Source organism: Sorex fumeus, unplaced genomic scaffold (assembly GCF_029834395.1).
Source record: "Sorex fumeus unplaced genomic scaffold, SorFum_2.1 ptg000007l, whole genome shotgun sequence".
NCBI classification, from domain to species: Eukaryota; Metazoa; Chordata; class Mammalia; order Eulipotyphla; family Soricidae; genus Sorex; species Sorex fumeus.
In genome coordinates this window covers 51,077,502-51,091,626 of record NW_026606064.1, presented here as the reverse complement: position 1 = coordinate 51,091,626, position 14,125 = coordinate 51,077,502, and the positions used below count along the sequence as shown (strand labels likewise).

The 14,125-nt window shown below is 46.5% G+C and overlaps 1 protein-coding gene across 2 annotated transcripts in view; it reads right to left on the bottom strand.

Annotated features, from left to right (window-relative positions):
* The window catches only part of TP53BP2 (tumor protein p53 binding protein 2), a 65,966-nt gene that overhangs the window by 7,904 nt on the left and 43,937 nt on the right, over positions 1 to 14,125 (bottom strand). For both annotated transcript variants that reach the window (XM_056132501.1, XM_056132507.1), the window contains exons 5-13: positions 12,947 to 13,048; positions 11,368 to 11,542; positions 9,700 to 9,881; positions 9,170 to 9,334; positions 8,539 to 8,767; positions 6,839 to 6,949; positions 5,866 to 6,014; positions 4,108 to 4,570; positions 1,349 to 2,124 (exon numbers count right to left, since the gene is read on the bottom strand). In XM_056132501.1, coding sequence (XP_055988476.1) covers positions 1,349 to 2,124; positions 4,108 to 4,570; positions 5,866 to 6,014; positions 6,839 to 6,949; positions 8,539 to 8,767; positions 9,170 to 9,334; positions 9,700 to 9,881; positions 11,368 to 11,542; positions 12,947 to 13,048 — 2,352 coding nt within the window. The remainder of the gene's footprint in view (positions 1 to 1,348; positions 2,125 to 4,107; positions 4,571 to 5,865; positions 6,015 to 6,838; positions 6,950 to 8,538; positions 8,768 to 9,169; positions 9,335 to 9,699; positions 9,882 to 11,367; positions 11,543 to 12,946; positions 13,049 to 14,125) is intronic.

The window sequence follows — 14,125 nt, the reverse complement described above, 5'->3', positions numbered from 1 at the left end:
TGCTGAATTCCTGGCAGTGCATCATCTCCCAAGAATTGCCAGGAGTGACCCCTCACCCCCAAGAACAGAGCTGGGAATAGCTCCTTAGTACCAGGGGTTCAGAACAAAAACATGAGAACAAACAAGCCAAATAAACCCCACACATAAATAGATGAATCTAGTCTTTCTACATTTTACTATATCAAGCCCTCGCCTCCCCCAAAGAAAAAAATGGCAACGATTTGATCAACCATCAACAGGCTTTTCACAGAGGTTTAAAATTTTCCAAAAGGGAGACTGCAGTACACAAATCTCACTTCGTCTTAGATGCAAAAACTACTGTTTTGAGAAATATTAAATGACAATGACTTTCATAAATGTATAATGGCCAAAATGCTTACTTCCCGAGGGCCGAAGCAATAGTACAGCATGCAGGGCACTTGCCGTGCACACGGCCAACCCAGGTTCGATTCTTGGCACAACATCTGGTCCCCAGAGCCTGCCAAAAATGATCCCTGAGCACAGAGCTAGGAATAAGCCCAGAGCCACAGTCCGGTGTGGCCCCAAAACAAACCAACAAAATTGTTCACCTAACCCCTTCTAATGACCTCTTCCCACCCTCCCACCCCCACCACTCCCGCCTTTTGTCCAGAATTCTCTGATATCATTCTTGGTAGAAAGTTGGAGATTCTGCCTAGAATAATGTTATAAACAAATGATGCCGGCTCCGCCAGGGTCTCAGAGGCTTGCCTTGCAAGCATTGGATCCTGGTTAAACCCCCGACAATGCATTTGCCCCCCGGCCACCTGAAGCACCACTTGCCGGGATTACTCCTTAACACCAAGCCAGGAGCAAGCCCTGAGCACCACTGGGTATGGCTCGAAAACAACCATGATGAAATCAACCCTGCCATTTGAAAAAGCTCGAGAGTGCTCTCACCAACGAGAGAAGTGAAGCCACCTGCCCGATTCTGCAGGCCTGCACTGTGGTCTACCACGTCCAGCCCAGGTCTCTCCAGCTCCCCATCAAGTGTTCCTTAACTGATGTGTGATCTCGACACGAGTGAAGCAGGAATGTGGGGCTTTTAGGAAAAAAACTTTTTTGTGCACAGAGAAAGTGGCTCTTAGGGGGAATGTTACTTACATAGAACAGATCTGGGAACATTTAGGAGTTGCGCTCTGTGTCAAGGGCAATTGAAAAAGAAGATGAGAAAAGCCTGCATAAACTGTCTGCTGTGTTAGGTGGTTTCCATGCAAACCCTCTTTCAAGGGTGGCCATTTGCCTCACCAAGGTTTGGTAATGCAGCAACGAGAAAAGGGTGACATGGTACAAGGGTCCTGCAAGGACCGTGAGAGCCCGAATTACTTACGGGAGGTAGAGGGGCCTGCCCGGTGACCTCGGGTGGACACATGTTCCCAGGGTCTTCTCCAGGCCCTTCAGGGTCCCCAGAAGGGTATGGCGGTGGTGGGTAGGGAGGGTACTCCTCCAGGTAGCCTTCCAGCAGACTGGGGGCCTCCACATTTGATTCTTCCACTCTATTCTGGAAGTTTGGAATGCTGTCAGCGGCTCCCTCGGGCACGTACTCAAGGCCTGGAGCCGGGGACGGCAAACCGCTGTGCTCTGTTCCCACACTCCCTGCTTCCTGTGGGGACATGGGCTCGGGGGCCGGGGAAACCACCTCCTTCTCTGGTTCCACGTGCAAATACGGATTCTGGATTTCCAGGGGGCTTTCTGGGCTGACAGTCACTGGCGTGGGCTTGGAGGGGTGCGAGGGGACGGAGATGGTCTCCATGGCAGCAAGGGTGGTCCGCTGATACAGAAGTTTCTGAATGTTCGGCCCATTGGGCCCCTCGGGCTCTGTGATAGAGCTGCGCTTCTTCAGGGGCCTCGGCGCATTCGACAGTTTCTTTCGGAGGGCTTCCAAGTCGGCGTCACTCTGGTTGCGGTAAGGGTTTGACAAGAAAGGCAGCAGTTTGGTTGGGCTGAGTGGCCGAGGAATCCTCTCATTTTCCTGGCTCTCCTGGAGGGAAGATGAAGTCTCCGTGTCTGGTTCGGGACTGCCAGGCTTGCTCTGGTTAGTGGAATACACGTTCTCCGGGTACTGCGACGAGTTTTGGGCTGCGGCAACCACGGGCTTGCCGTAGACTAATCGGAAACAGGCAAAAATTAAAACCCTGAGCAACAGACATGGTGGCGTACAATAATTAAGACCTCTTTTCATTTCGCAGTTATCACAGAAGTCCCTTCATTGCAATTGATTTATGAAATAACAAATGACAAAGCAAGGTTCCATCACTGCATAATCGGCCTCATACAGAATCTAAACCCCCACTATTTGGAAACATGCACCACTGTTTCATGGACCAGCAGAGAAGAAACTGCTGCCAATTGTAACTGGGAAGAAATCTATGACAGCATGACCCAGATTTAAAACGTAACAAGATACAGAGCCAAGGAAAACTGGGGATCATTTGTGTATTCAGATTAAAAGTAAACTGGCAATGTCCCATCTTTCATAATTTTCAAAGTCAATGTGAAAACTCATATTCAGCTCATACAAGTATTTAGAACCACTTATATTTACCAAAACTATTCCCCTCAGCACTACTAGAACTACCTAATTCCCAAATTATCCTATTAGCTGTTTTCACCCAAAGACCCATGAGAAGAAAAGAGTCAGACATAGATATCCATTATTACTTTGCTGACTAATCATCTGTACATTTTAGGCCCCCATTAAAGGCTTCTTTCATAATTAGGAAGTCATTTGCATTCAATTAAAACTTGGTGAATTTTATTTTAATCTAGCAAACTAATGAACCTAATGAACCTTAATGAACCTTAGAAAAGTCAATAAAGTACCATAATATTTTCATGTTCTTATATTTACAAGGAGAGCTATTCTCAGAAAAAATATAATGTCTTCAAAATACATCTGTATTGCAAACCATAATGCCTAAAATGAGAAAGAAAGAGGGGGGGAGAGGAAGAAAGAGGGAGAGAGAGAGGTGGGGGGGAGAGAGAGAGAGAGAGAGAGAGAAAGAGAGAGAGAGATTGAGAGAGAGAGAAGCGAGGGCTTGCCTACCTGCCATATAGATAGGCGGGAGATGGGGGTGGGGGGTTGCTTGGAAGGGTGGGTGGAAAACTGAGGGCACTGATGCTGCGAAACTACACTGGTGGAGGAATGGGTGTCGGAACATTGTATGACTGAAACCCAATCATGAACAGCTTTGTAAATTTTACACAAACACACACACACACACACACACACACACACACCAGCCAGGGATGTGGCTCTCAGTGGTAGAACTCATGCCTTGAATGCATGAGTTTAATCCTCAGTACCATCAAAACAAAACAAAAACCAAAATATTCAAAGGGGAAATTGCCCTTTCTTTTATGGTCCATTAACATTGGTGAAGGTTAAAGGGGCCAGGGAGAAAGTTCGGTGGTACCACATGGCCCCTGAGCACTGCATGGGGCTCTCACGCTCCAATCCAAGCATTAGTTGGCTGAGTTTCATCAGAAGTGACCCCTGGGCTTCCTGAGTATGGCTTGGGAGCTGCCCGGATAGACAGAAAAAACAAAGCAAAGAAAAAACCAAAAACCCTAGGGAACAGACATAGGTTTCGTATTGTAATTACCCATGTCCTGATTTCTCTTTCTAAAGGAGCCCAAGAGTGAGTAGAGAACCCGACTTGGGCTCAATCCCCAGCACTCCACTTGGTCCCTTGAGCCCACCAGGAGTGATCCCTGAGCAGAGAGTCAAGAATAATGCCCTGAACACCACTGGGTGTGTTCCAAAAAAATAAAAAGTGAGTAGAGACCCAATAATGCACCTGACAAAACGTTATCCTAGAGATTCCCTCACCCCTCTCGCATTTATTTATTCTTTCTCATCTGTTTCATTGTACTTGCATTTCATTTCAGTCACTGTTTTCTTTAGCAGTTGATGGTAAGGCAGAAACTTTTAAGCTCCCCACAGAGACTTGGAACAGCGACACACACGTGGTTGAGAACAAAAGCATCAACCAAACCCGGGGCAGACCCTGTTCAGCCAACAGGGAGGGCCCTCTCGTGGGGCCCACGTGGATCCCCCACGAGGTGAGAGGACAATCTGAAACTTACCGCTGGAGAAGTGGGGGCCTCTGGGCTGTGTCTTGGTCAGGGCACTCTGCACGGCCTGCTGGAAGTTCTTGCCAGGGGCTTGCTGCTGTGTATACATGGAGTAGATGGAGCTGGTGGCCACTGTCTGGGGCTTGCGGAAGGGGGCGAGGGGAGCGTCTTTGGTAGGCTGGGGGGTGAAAGGCCTAACCGCGGCAGCAGGTGGGCTTTCTTGCTTAGCATTTGGAGAAAGGGCCTGGTCTGGGCCCGCTGGAGGTACACCAGGGGACAGCAGGACCCTCTGTGGCTGGCCCGCAGGTTTGGGTTTGCTTCCGATGGAAACAACAGCTGCTGACAACGGCTGCAGACTTCCGTCTGCCTTCATGTCTGCCGCTGACTGATTTGTCTGTCCGAAATAAGGCAAATTAATCTGTTTGGGTTTTGATGGTACAGGAGGTGGCACTTTGGCCACATTTTTATTGGCAGCCTGTAAAATACACACAGAAGTCAGTTTAAATATTATTTAAGTGGGAAGCCAGGATGTCTGAGGTGACTTAATTTTACAAATATACGCATATACAAAACACAGCAGCTCTGCATTTTCAACTCATTTCAGGTTAATAGTGTTTTTTTAATTTAATTATATTTAATGAGGATTTCAGTCATGCAGCAAATTGCCCCCTGCTATATACAACTTCCTCCTTACTGCCCCTTTCCAGTTGGGAATTCTTGAAATGTTGACCTGAAAGGTTTGTCTGCTTATTTGTTTTGGCATTGTGAGGAACAAAATCCAAAACTTCACAGTCATCTGAAAACTTTCTGTGGGCAGGAGGGTGATGCCTGCTGTAGCTCAGGGATGCTGAGAATGACTCCCAGCATAAGAGCGAATAGGGTCAGATGGTTCGGTGGCTGGCCCTGAGCACTGAGCCAGGAGTAAGCCCCAAGAACTGCAGGGTGTGTTCCCCACCACCCTCCAAAAAAACAAATTGGATATTCTTTGAGGCATTCACCTATTTTGGAGAATTAGACAAAATGAGCCCCAGACATAAATGATTCTCCAATACTGGCTGAGACAGAATATATTCCAGAAATTAAAGGATTTACAAAGCTGATTACCAAGCAGTGGGGCAAGTGGAGGGGGAATAAGCATCGAAGCAGAGGTGAAAAATGATGATTGGCAGAGGGTCATGGCATTTTGGTGTGGTGAAGTACCGTAATTTTTTTCACCAACACTATAATCTTAAACACCAGTGCAACCATAATACCTAGAGTATAATAAAACTTTTTGATAAACTGAAATAACAGAAACGCTGCCATATTTTCAAATTTCCCAGTTTCTTTCTCACATAAAACTTATTAAATAAAAAAACCCACAGAGGCTGGAATGTGGCTCAAGGGGACAGTGTATGCCTGGCCTATGGCAGGCTCAGGGTTATATCCCCAGCACCCTTGTCCTCCTCCAAAACAGCTGGCAGCCAGGGAGACGGGGGATTATTTTTATCCTACATGTACCAAAACCAAAAACAAAATAAAACATAAAGCCTAGAATTAAAGCTCCATGGAGTAAGAAAGAGGGAAAAACTAGACAAAGGGCAGGGTCAGAGACATAGTACAGGAGTTAGGGCGCTCACCCCTGGCTCCATCTCCAGCACCACATGTGGTACCCTAAGCACTGCCAGTGATGCCTCCTGAGCATCACCAGGTATGCACCCCACTCTCCCCACAAAAAATGGCCATTGAGAATTATCAGTTTCTTTTCAAAATTGGGCTACTCTTAAGTACCTGTGCATCCCGTAGGATATCTTCACTGCTCTGGTTTTTCCTCAGAGTCCCAAAGGCAGAAGGGGCAGCAGCCTGGTCAACCGTGTCAAACATGGAGAAGGGACGCACCTTCTTCTCCTTCTCCCTCAGAGGAACCTCCCCATCATCAGCTGCATACAGGAAAGACTCACATTCAAACTGTGTGCAGTGAAATTCCTTCTTTGCGCAGTTTTCTCTCCCCTCAATTTTTTTTTGGAACCCTGTACCCCCCTAAATGTTTTCATATTTTTGAGCTGATTTTTAAAAATTAAGAAACTGTGACTTATGAAGTCACACCTTGTTGAGTTTAAGCATGCTATGGTCTAGCACCAGTCCCACCGCCAATCTCCCCAAATTCCCTCCCACCCACCTCTCGCCAACCCCTCCCAGCCTGCTGGTCGGGCACACTACTAAGTTGGGTTGTTGTGATCTCCTGCTTTCAGCGCTGCTGACTGTGACATGAACACACAGCTATGCCACTCCTCTATACGCCTCCCCCAGACCCCAGGTCCTTAGCCCATACCCCCCATCATCACTCCCCATCCACTGCTTCTTGTTATCACCACAGCCCCTGGCCCCTGACTCAATCTCTTTCCTTCTCTATAGTTCTTCTTCTTCTTATATTCTGGGATCAAGATTTAAAAAGATTTAAAAATAAGTTTAAAAAAACTTAAGAAACTACACATTACAATGTACAAATCCTAAGCCCCCATCTACATTAAGTATTCTGGAAATAAATATTGTCCCATGACTGAACACAGTGGAAAATTATACTTTTGTAAAAAGAAATACAAAGTCACCTTGGAGAGAGAGAGAGACGGAGAGAGAGAGAGAGAGAGAGAGAGAGAGAGAGAGAGAGAGAGAGAGAGAGAAAGACAGGCAGACAGACAGGCAGACAGACAGGCAGACAGACAGACAGACAGAGCACATCCAGGAGCACACAAACAAACCTCACCTGGATCAGGAGTGGTCCCAGAGTTTTTAGAGACAGAAGCAGAGGCTTGGTTTGGGAAAAGATCTGTGTTTGGAGAACTCCAATCAGGGCCAAGTGGATGGATTTTAGAGCCTAGAATGCAGAGACGCAGCTACAAATAACTCGATAATACTTTCTCTTTAATTTTCAATTTTATGCACTTGCCTTTATTTTCTCTTTCACTCTATGGAGTTTCAGTGGGCTCACTTGGCTGATACAAATTTTAATCTCCAAAAACAGGTTTAAAATTTACCCCCATCACAATCTCGGTGAACTTATTTAGAATATAATGACATTTTGTACTTCCCATTTAAGATGTTCCCCTCATTCTGCAATTTAAAACTCATCATGGCAAACAAAGCTTGGACCAGAGACAGTACACTGGGTAAGAGCAATTACACACACACACACACACACACACACACACATACACACACACACATACACACATACACACACACGCATGCACGCAGAAATGTAGAATTGGGGGCCAACAGTAGAGTAATAGTATAGTGGGTAGAGCACTTGGTCTTGCATGCAGCAGACCCAGGTTCCATCCCCAGCACCTCATATAGTCCCCTGAACCTGCTGGGAGTGAGTGATCTTGAGTATAGAGCGTGGACTAAGTCCTGAGCACCAAGACTGTGCCTCCCACCACCCCCCCAAAATTGGGGTAGCATATTAGGGCCCAGAGAGATAGGATGAGCGTGGTGGGTTAAGACACTGGCCATGTACACAGCTGACCCGAATTTAATCCCTGGAGTCACATATGGTCCCCCAAGCAGCACAAGGATTGATCCCTGAGCACAGAGCCAGGAATAAGTCCCAAGCCCTCCCCACAAACAAGAAAAGAGAATTTTAACCCATGTTTTGACCAGTCCTTCACTAATTCAGGTATTTTTTTTCTACACTGATACTTAATCTTTTAAACCAAAGCTGTTCTTTCTTCCTTAAAGAAACTAAAGTAACTCTTCTTACAAGTAAATCCCAACTACCAGGAACCGCTGCTTCACTGTGGTAATTATGGTAAAAATAATGAAAAATTTTAAAGTGAGGGATTCTTTTGCCCAGGGCACTGGTTAGGGAAGAGAGTCAATCCTGGGTATTATGTTCTCCCAGAGGCAAAGAAGAAAGGGCACTGCAGAAACATTTTCACTCGGCTTTCTTCCTCCCAGTACAAGCTCTGGAACATGCAGCTCCCCTGAAACTGAGAAGGGCACCCAGTGTGAAGATGACGGACACAGGGGCCTCTGTTGGCGTGGCTTTTGTCTCCCCAGAGCTCCACCTTCCTTGTGAGCACTGTCAGGAAGCTCCCCCTCACCTGGAAGCAGACAGGACACGTGAGCACTGACTCAGATGACCCCACCAATACAGATGTGCTGCTCTGACCATCCAAGTTATTAACATCAGATCACAACTTCCCCTCTAACCTGAAGACTCGGGGGAGGGGGGTAATTTTTTTTTAAATTTCATTTGATTTCACTGCCTGCTGAGAACGAAAGCATTCAGGGTTTAAGAAACGTAATGTGTCACTTACAAAGAGATTCTTAGAAATGAGATGTGAACACAGGCCAGGAAAATTTAAAAACAGAAATAAAAACTCAAGCTGGGGAAAAATAATAGTGAGGGCAGGCGGAACAAAGCTTGCGAAAAGACCAAAATAACTTGGTTTTTTTTATTACCTTTTGCTTGTGCCGTGGCCCCGGATCTCATATTGGGCAGGGTCTGCACTTTGATCTGCCCCTCAGAAGCCTGCATAGCCAAGGAACCGTCAGGCAGAACTGGCTTCACCAGGAGTTCGGGCCGCGAGGCGAGCCGAGGCATAGTGGAGGACTGGATGTAGGGGCCCACCGCGGCCACGCGACTTGGGGCGGCCAGGCCTGGCTGCGGGAGATTGCCATCAGGAGAGACCTGCAGGGGGGAACACAGTCCTGAGTGCCTGGCCTGCCGTACCCCACTCCAGAAAGGCTGGGACTTCTCACCACTCTAAAAGAATCAGCACTTTCAGGGTCTAGCCATCAGGCCTGCAGAGACACCCCCCAAAACAAAGGCACTGCCTAGTCCCGCTCACCCAGGTTTCCGGTCTCAGGATGCAAAAGAACCAGGTAAGAACACGGAGAACAGAGCTAAACCGTGAGGAGCCCTGCGCAGTCTTGGAGGGCGCGCTGAGCAATGAGGGGAAGAAGCTGCTGGCTGGTGTTTCATCTACCAGCATCCCCGCCCCCCCTACACACACACCCAGGCCCCCAGACCCCCAGGGGCTTCTCCACTTCCCGGATTCACGCAGGGCCCAGCACAAACAGGCTCACTTACAGGGAGATTCTCTTTCTGCTGCAGGGCTGCCTTCTTCTTCCACAGACGGTCCCTCAGCTCATTAACACGCTTGTCCATGAGCGCTACTTCTGAATTGCGCTTATTCAAACACTCCCTCTGTTGCTGCAGCTTAGCATTCTGTTCTTGATTCAATTTGTTTCTTAACTGAATAAAATGGAAGGAGGGGGAAAAGGGGAGAGGGAGGACCAGGCATTAAAAAAAAAAAAAGGAAAAAAAAAGACCTCACAAATGGATAATCACATGGTTCACTATTACGTAATTTCTAAAAAAGTGAGGTCACTCCCCTCCTCCCAGCTTCTCAGCCCAGACTGACCCAGACCACTGGCTGTGGTTCGAGGACATGCCTCTCACTTCCTGGCTGAGTTTCTGAAAGCTTCTTCGGGATGCTGTGGGCCTGAGGTCCCACCAATGTTTCCCTTAGCCCCAAATGTTTCCCCCTCGAGGAACAAAAATACCCAATCCAGCCCAATCCAGCCTGCCACGCCTGCGTCCCTGCAGCCAGGCTTCACCTGCAGCTCCTTGTAGAGTCGGTCGAGCTCGGCCACAGCAGACTGGCTGTCGTGGTGGCCGTCGATCCTGCCATTCTTGAGCATCTCCAACTGTCGGGTAAGTTCCTCTACTTTAGACACAGCCAGGACGAGCTCCCTCTGTTTCTGCTGGAACAAACTATTCATCTGCTCAATTTCCTCCACTAGAATAAGAATGACAAAACAACAAGAGTTGGAAAGGAAGAATGGACCACTTTCTAAGCAACCGGGCCTTACAATGAACAGTCTAACCGAAAGTAGAAAAACTTTCCAGAAGCGTCCCAGAAACAAACTCCCAGTAAGCAAAAAAAAAAAAAAAAAAAATTAACATAGAGCAGAACAGAGACCTATAATGTCTGTGTTTTAGTCTAAATACATCTGCAACGTAATCTGCTTTTTTATTAAGTCTTAAACTCCAAATCCTTGAAAACACAATGTCTATCTTTTAATCCCAATTCAACAGTGGATGGAATGGAATTATTAAATAACTAAAAATTTAACTACAAATGGTCTTGCAAGAAATAGAGCTATTATGTGACAGAAAAAAACAAATAATAAAGGAATAAATTAAAAAAATCTTCATCTTCCAATTTCCAACAAAAATATTTAAGCTATTATTGAAGTGTTCAATGCTAACATTAAAATTGTTTTTAAAAATTATTCAATTTATTTTTATTGAATCACTGTGAGATACACAGTTATAACACGTTTCATGATTGGGTGTCAGTCGTACTACTCTCTAACACCCATCCCTCCACCAGTGTACATTTCCACCAGCAATGTCCCCAGTTTCCTTCCCCTTTCCCCCAGCCTACCTCCAAAGCAGCCTCCCTTCTCTCTCCTTTCTCCTTTCTTCCCTCTCTCTCTCTCTTTCTCTCTCTCTCTCCTTTTAGGCATCATGGTTTGCAATACAGGCACTGAAATTTCTTTTAAAATTTTCTAGGGCCAGGGAAATAGCTTACGGGGCCATTAGCACGAAGGCAGTGTGAGCAGGAGCCCAGGTTCCAACCCTGGCACTGCTTGGAATGCTGCCTCAGCATCTCAGAAAAGCAACCCCTGAGCACAGAACCAGGAGCAGCTCCTAAGCACCATAGCTCCCCCCCCTCCAAACTTACAAATATCCACATAACATCTCATCTAATTCTTCTGCTGGAGTGATAGCACAGCAGGCCAGCAGGCATTTGCCTTGCATGTGGTTGACCCGGGTTCGATTCCTCCACCGATCTCGTAGAGCCCGGCAAGCTACCGAGAGTATTCTGCCCGCACAGCAGAGCCTGGCAAGCTCCCCGTGGAGTATTAGATATGCCAAATACAGTAACAAGTCTCACAATGGAGACCTTACTGGTGCCAGCTTTAACAAATCGATACAATGTTACAGTGCTACTACATACACATTTATATATACTGCCTACAGCAATGTGCCATTTTATACCAGAACAGTTTTGTTTTTTCCTTTTTGATGGGGGCCACATCTGACTTGCTCAGGGATTATTACTCCTGGCTCTGCACTCAGGAATTACTCCTGATGGGGTGCGGGGGACCATATGGGAGGCCGGGGACCAAACCCAGTCGGCGACATGTAAGGCGACCCATCCACCCCATGTACCAGAACCGTTTGAAACACAGCTGCCTCCGGCTCCAGGCGCTCACCCAGCTTCCCGTTGCTCAGTCTCTTCTGTTCCACGTGGCCTTTCAGTGCTCTCACTTTTTTGAGCTTCACTTCCTGAATCTCGGCTATTTCTTTGAGCTTCTTCAGTTTCTCCTGTTCAGCAGCTTGTTGCTGTTGACGCTGATCTTGCTGTTTCAAAAACTGTAAGCGCTGTTCCTGAAGAGAAGAGCAATCACCAGCCTGTGATTGCGAACAGATGTGCCACTCACCCCCAAATAAAGCAGCCGTCGCCTCGGGTGCTGGGAGGAGCAGCACCAGCCACCGGCTGGCCTCCCCATTTCCTGGGGCACTGTTCTCCCAGCAACCTTGGGGAGTTTGCAAAGAACAGACTCTCCTGGGTCCAACCTCCTGATCTTTGGAGAATTTTTTCTTTTCTTTGACTGTTGTTTTGCTCAGGGTCAACATGTGCAGGCAAACTCCCTCCCCATTGTACCATCTCTCCAGCACCAGCAATCAACCTTTTGTTTTTTTTAATAAGGACAACTTAAATGTACGCCTTTGCTATTCACCAGCTTGCTAACAAGGCAAACTCTCAGAGCCAACCCAAACATTCTGAATCAGAATATTCCTCTCTAGTTAAGATTCCGAGGCAATTGGCAGGCAAATTCAGATTTGAAAAGCAATGACACATGTGATTTTGAGCAAGCTGGTATCTGACATCACAACAGAAACAGATCCATCAAGTCTTACAAGGAAGGCAAGAGCACATGTGAACTGCTTTAAAGAACCCTTGGAGGGGCATCCAGGAAATCATGGGGCACCAGCTCAACAGGTGGGCTCGAGCACATGTTCTGTGGGCAGGAGACTCGGACTCAGTACCTGGCTCTACATAGCCCTCAAACACTAAAGTAGGAGTAGCCCCTAACAACTGCCAGATGAGGCCCAAAATGCATCATGCATGTGTATATACGGGTTCTCTCTCTCTCTCTCTCTCTCTCTCTCTCTCTCTCCCCCTTTCTTCCTCCCTCTCTCCCTCTCCCTAGCTCTAACTTGAAAACCTCGCCTGCTAACTTGATATGGCAAACCGCCAACTCCTAGCACAGCTTCAGCAAACTGAGTCACAGTGAGACTGGTCAGTTAAGAATACGGAGGTACCGAATGTTTAATCATCCTTTCGGCCAGGCAAACCACAGCATGCAGGTCAACCACCCCTGGCGGGCTGTTTCAGTGAGGAGCGTTCTACTGGAACACAGCTACACCTACTCCTAGGCCTGTGTCCCTACTACAGCTGCAGGCCTGAGACAGCACAGCCTGCAAAGCTGAAAAGATTCCACTGACCTCCTGGCAGTGAGCCACAAAGATCTCTGCAGAAAGGCTGATGTTATCTTGCTCTGATTAGATGCCTCTGACTGGTAAGAGAAACAGCAATAACGAAGGTCTGATCCTTGGCACTCCCAGGACTGATCCCTGAGCACCACTCAAAAACTACAATTAAAGTAGTCCCCATTAGAAATTTTAAAGCAAGATATTACAGGGGTCAGGGAGAAGGCTGGAGCACATACTTTGCAGCTAAGCACTGAGCTCCTGAACACTAAGCAAACAGATACAACAAGCCGTTACCTTTGTAGCCAGCATCTGCTGCTGGGCCTCGATCTGCTGCTGCTGGCGGGATGCCATTTCCTGAAGTTCAGAAAGAGTCAGATCCATCCTGGGATTATTCACCTACAGAGAAAGAATCCCACTCACTCTAAAAGGATCAGAGAGAGTCCTCACTAAAGCTGTGCTTGCAAGTTTGCCCCTAAAATAATCGTGACAAAATTACGTAGCAATTTTAAATTAGATTCGACAGTGACATACATGGAGAAACTCCGAACTACCTTGCTCTGTAGCTAACATCACTGGAAAGAAGCATTTGAAGTTACTGCACATGACAACCAGGCATTGGCACCAAATCTAAAATATCGTGGCCCCAACACCCTTTAACTATAGTATGACATTAGCATTAAACCATTTAAGATGGGGCTAGAGAGATAGTAAAGAGGGTTAAGGAGCTTGTCTTGCATGCAGCTGACCCTGGTTCAACTGCCAGCACTATATAAGGTCCCACAGAACCACCAGGGGTGAACCCTGAGCACAGAGCCAGGACATGAATTCAACACATGAATTTGGTAACCAACAGAATGTGGTACTGGTGTTAAGACAGATACAAAGATCTGTGGAAGAGCTGAGTGAGTACAATAATAAATGCAAACTTATGTGGCATAACAGTTTTAGATGAAAGCACAAAGGCAACTGAATGGAGAAAGGCCAGGCTTTCCAACAATTAATAAAAAAAAGAATAACTGGCACAACAAGAATATCCATAAACAGAAAACTGAAACTTCAATTTTCATACCACACACAAATGTTAACTCAAAATGGACTATAAACTTAAATGTAAGAGTTAAAACTATAAAACATCTAACCAAAAATATGACTGAAATTAAAAGTAACAGAAAGGAAAAAATACTTGCAAATGATATGTCTAATAAAAGAATGCTTGAGGGCTGGAGAGATAGTACAATAGGCACGGCGATTGCCTTGTATGCGAGCCAATCTGGGTAATTTCGCAGGGACCCTATATGGTCCCCCAATCTTTCCAGGAGTGATCCATGAGAGAAGAGCCAGGAGTGAGACCTGGGCATAGCTGGGTAAGGCCCCAAAACTCAGAAATAAAAATAAGGAGCAAAAGAACTGAACAAGTATTTCACTAAAGAAGATACAAAAACAGCAAGTAAACACATCAAAAGGATTCTAATA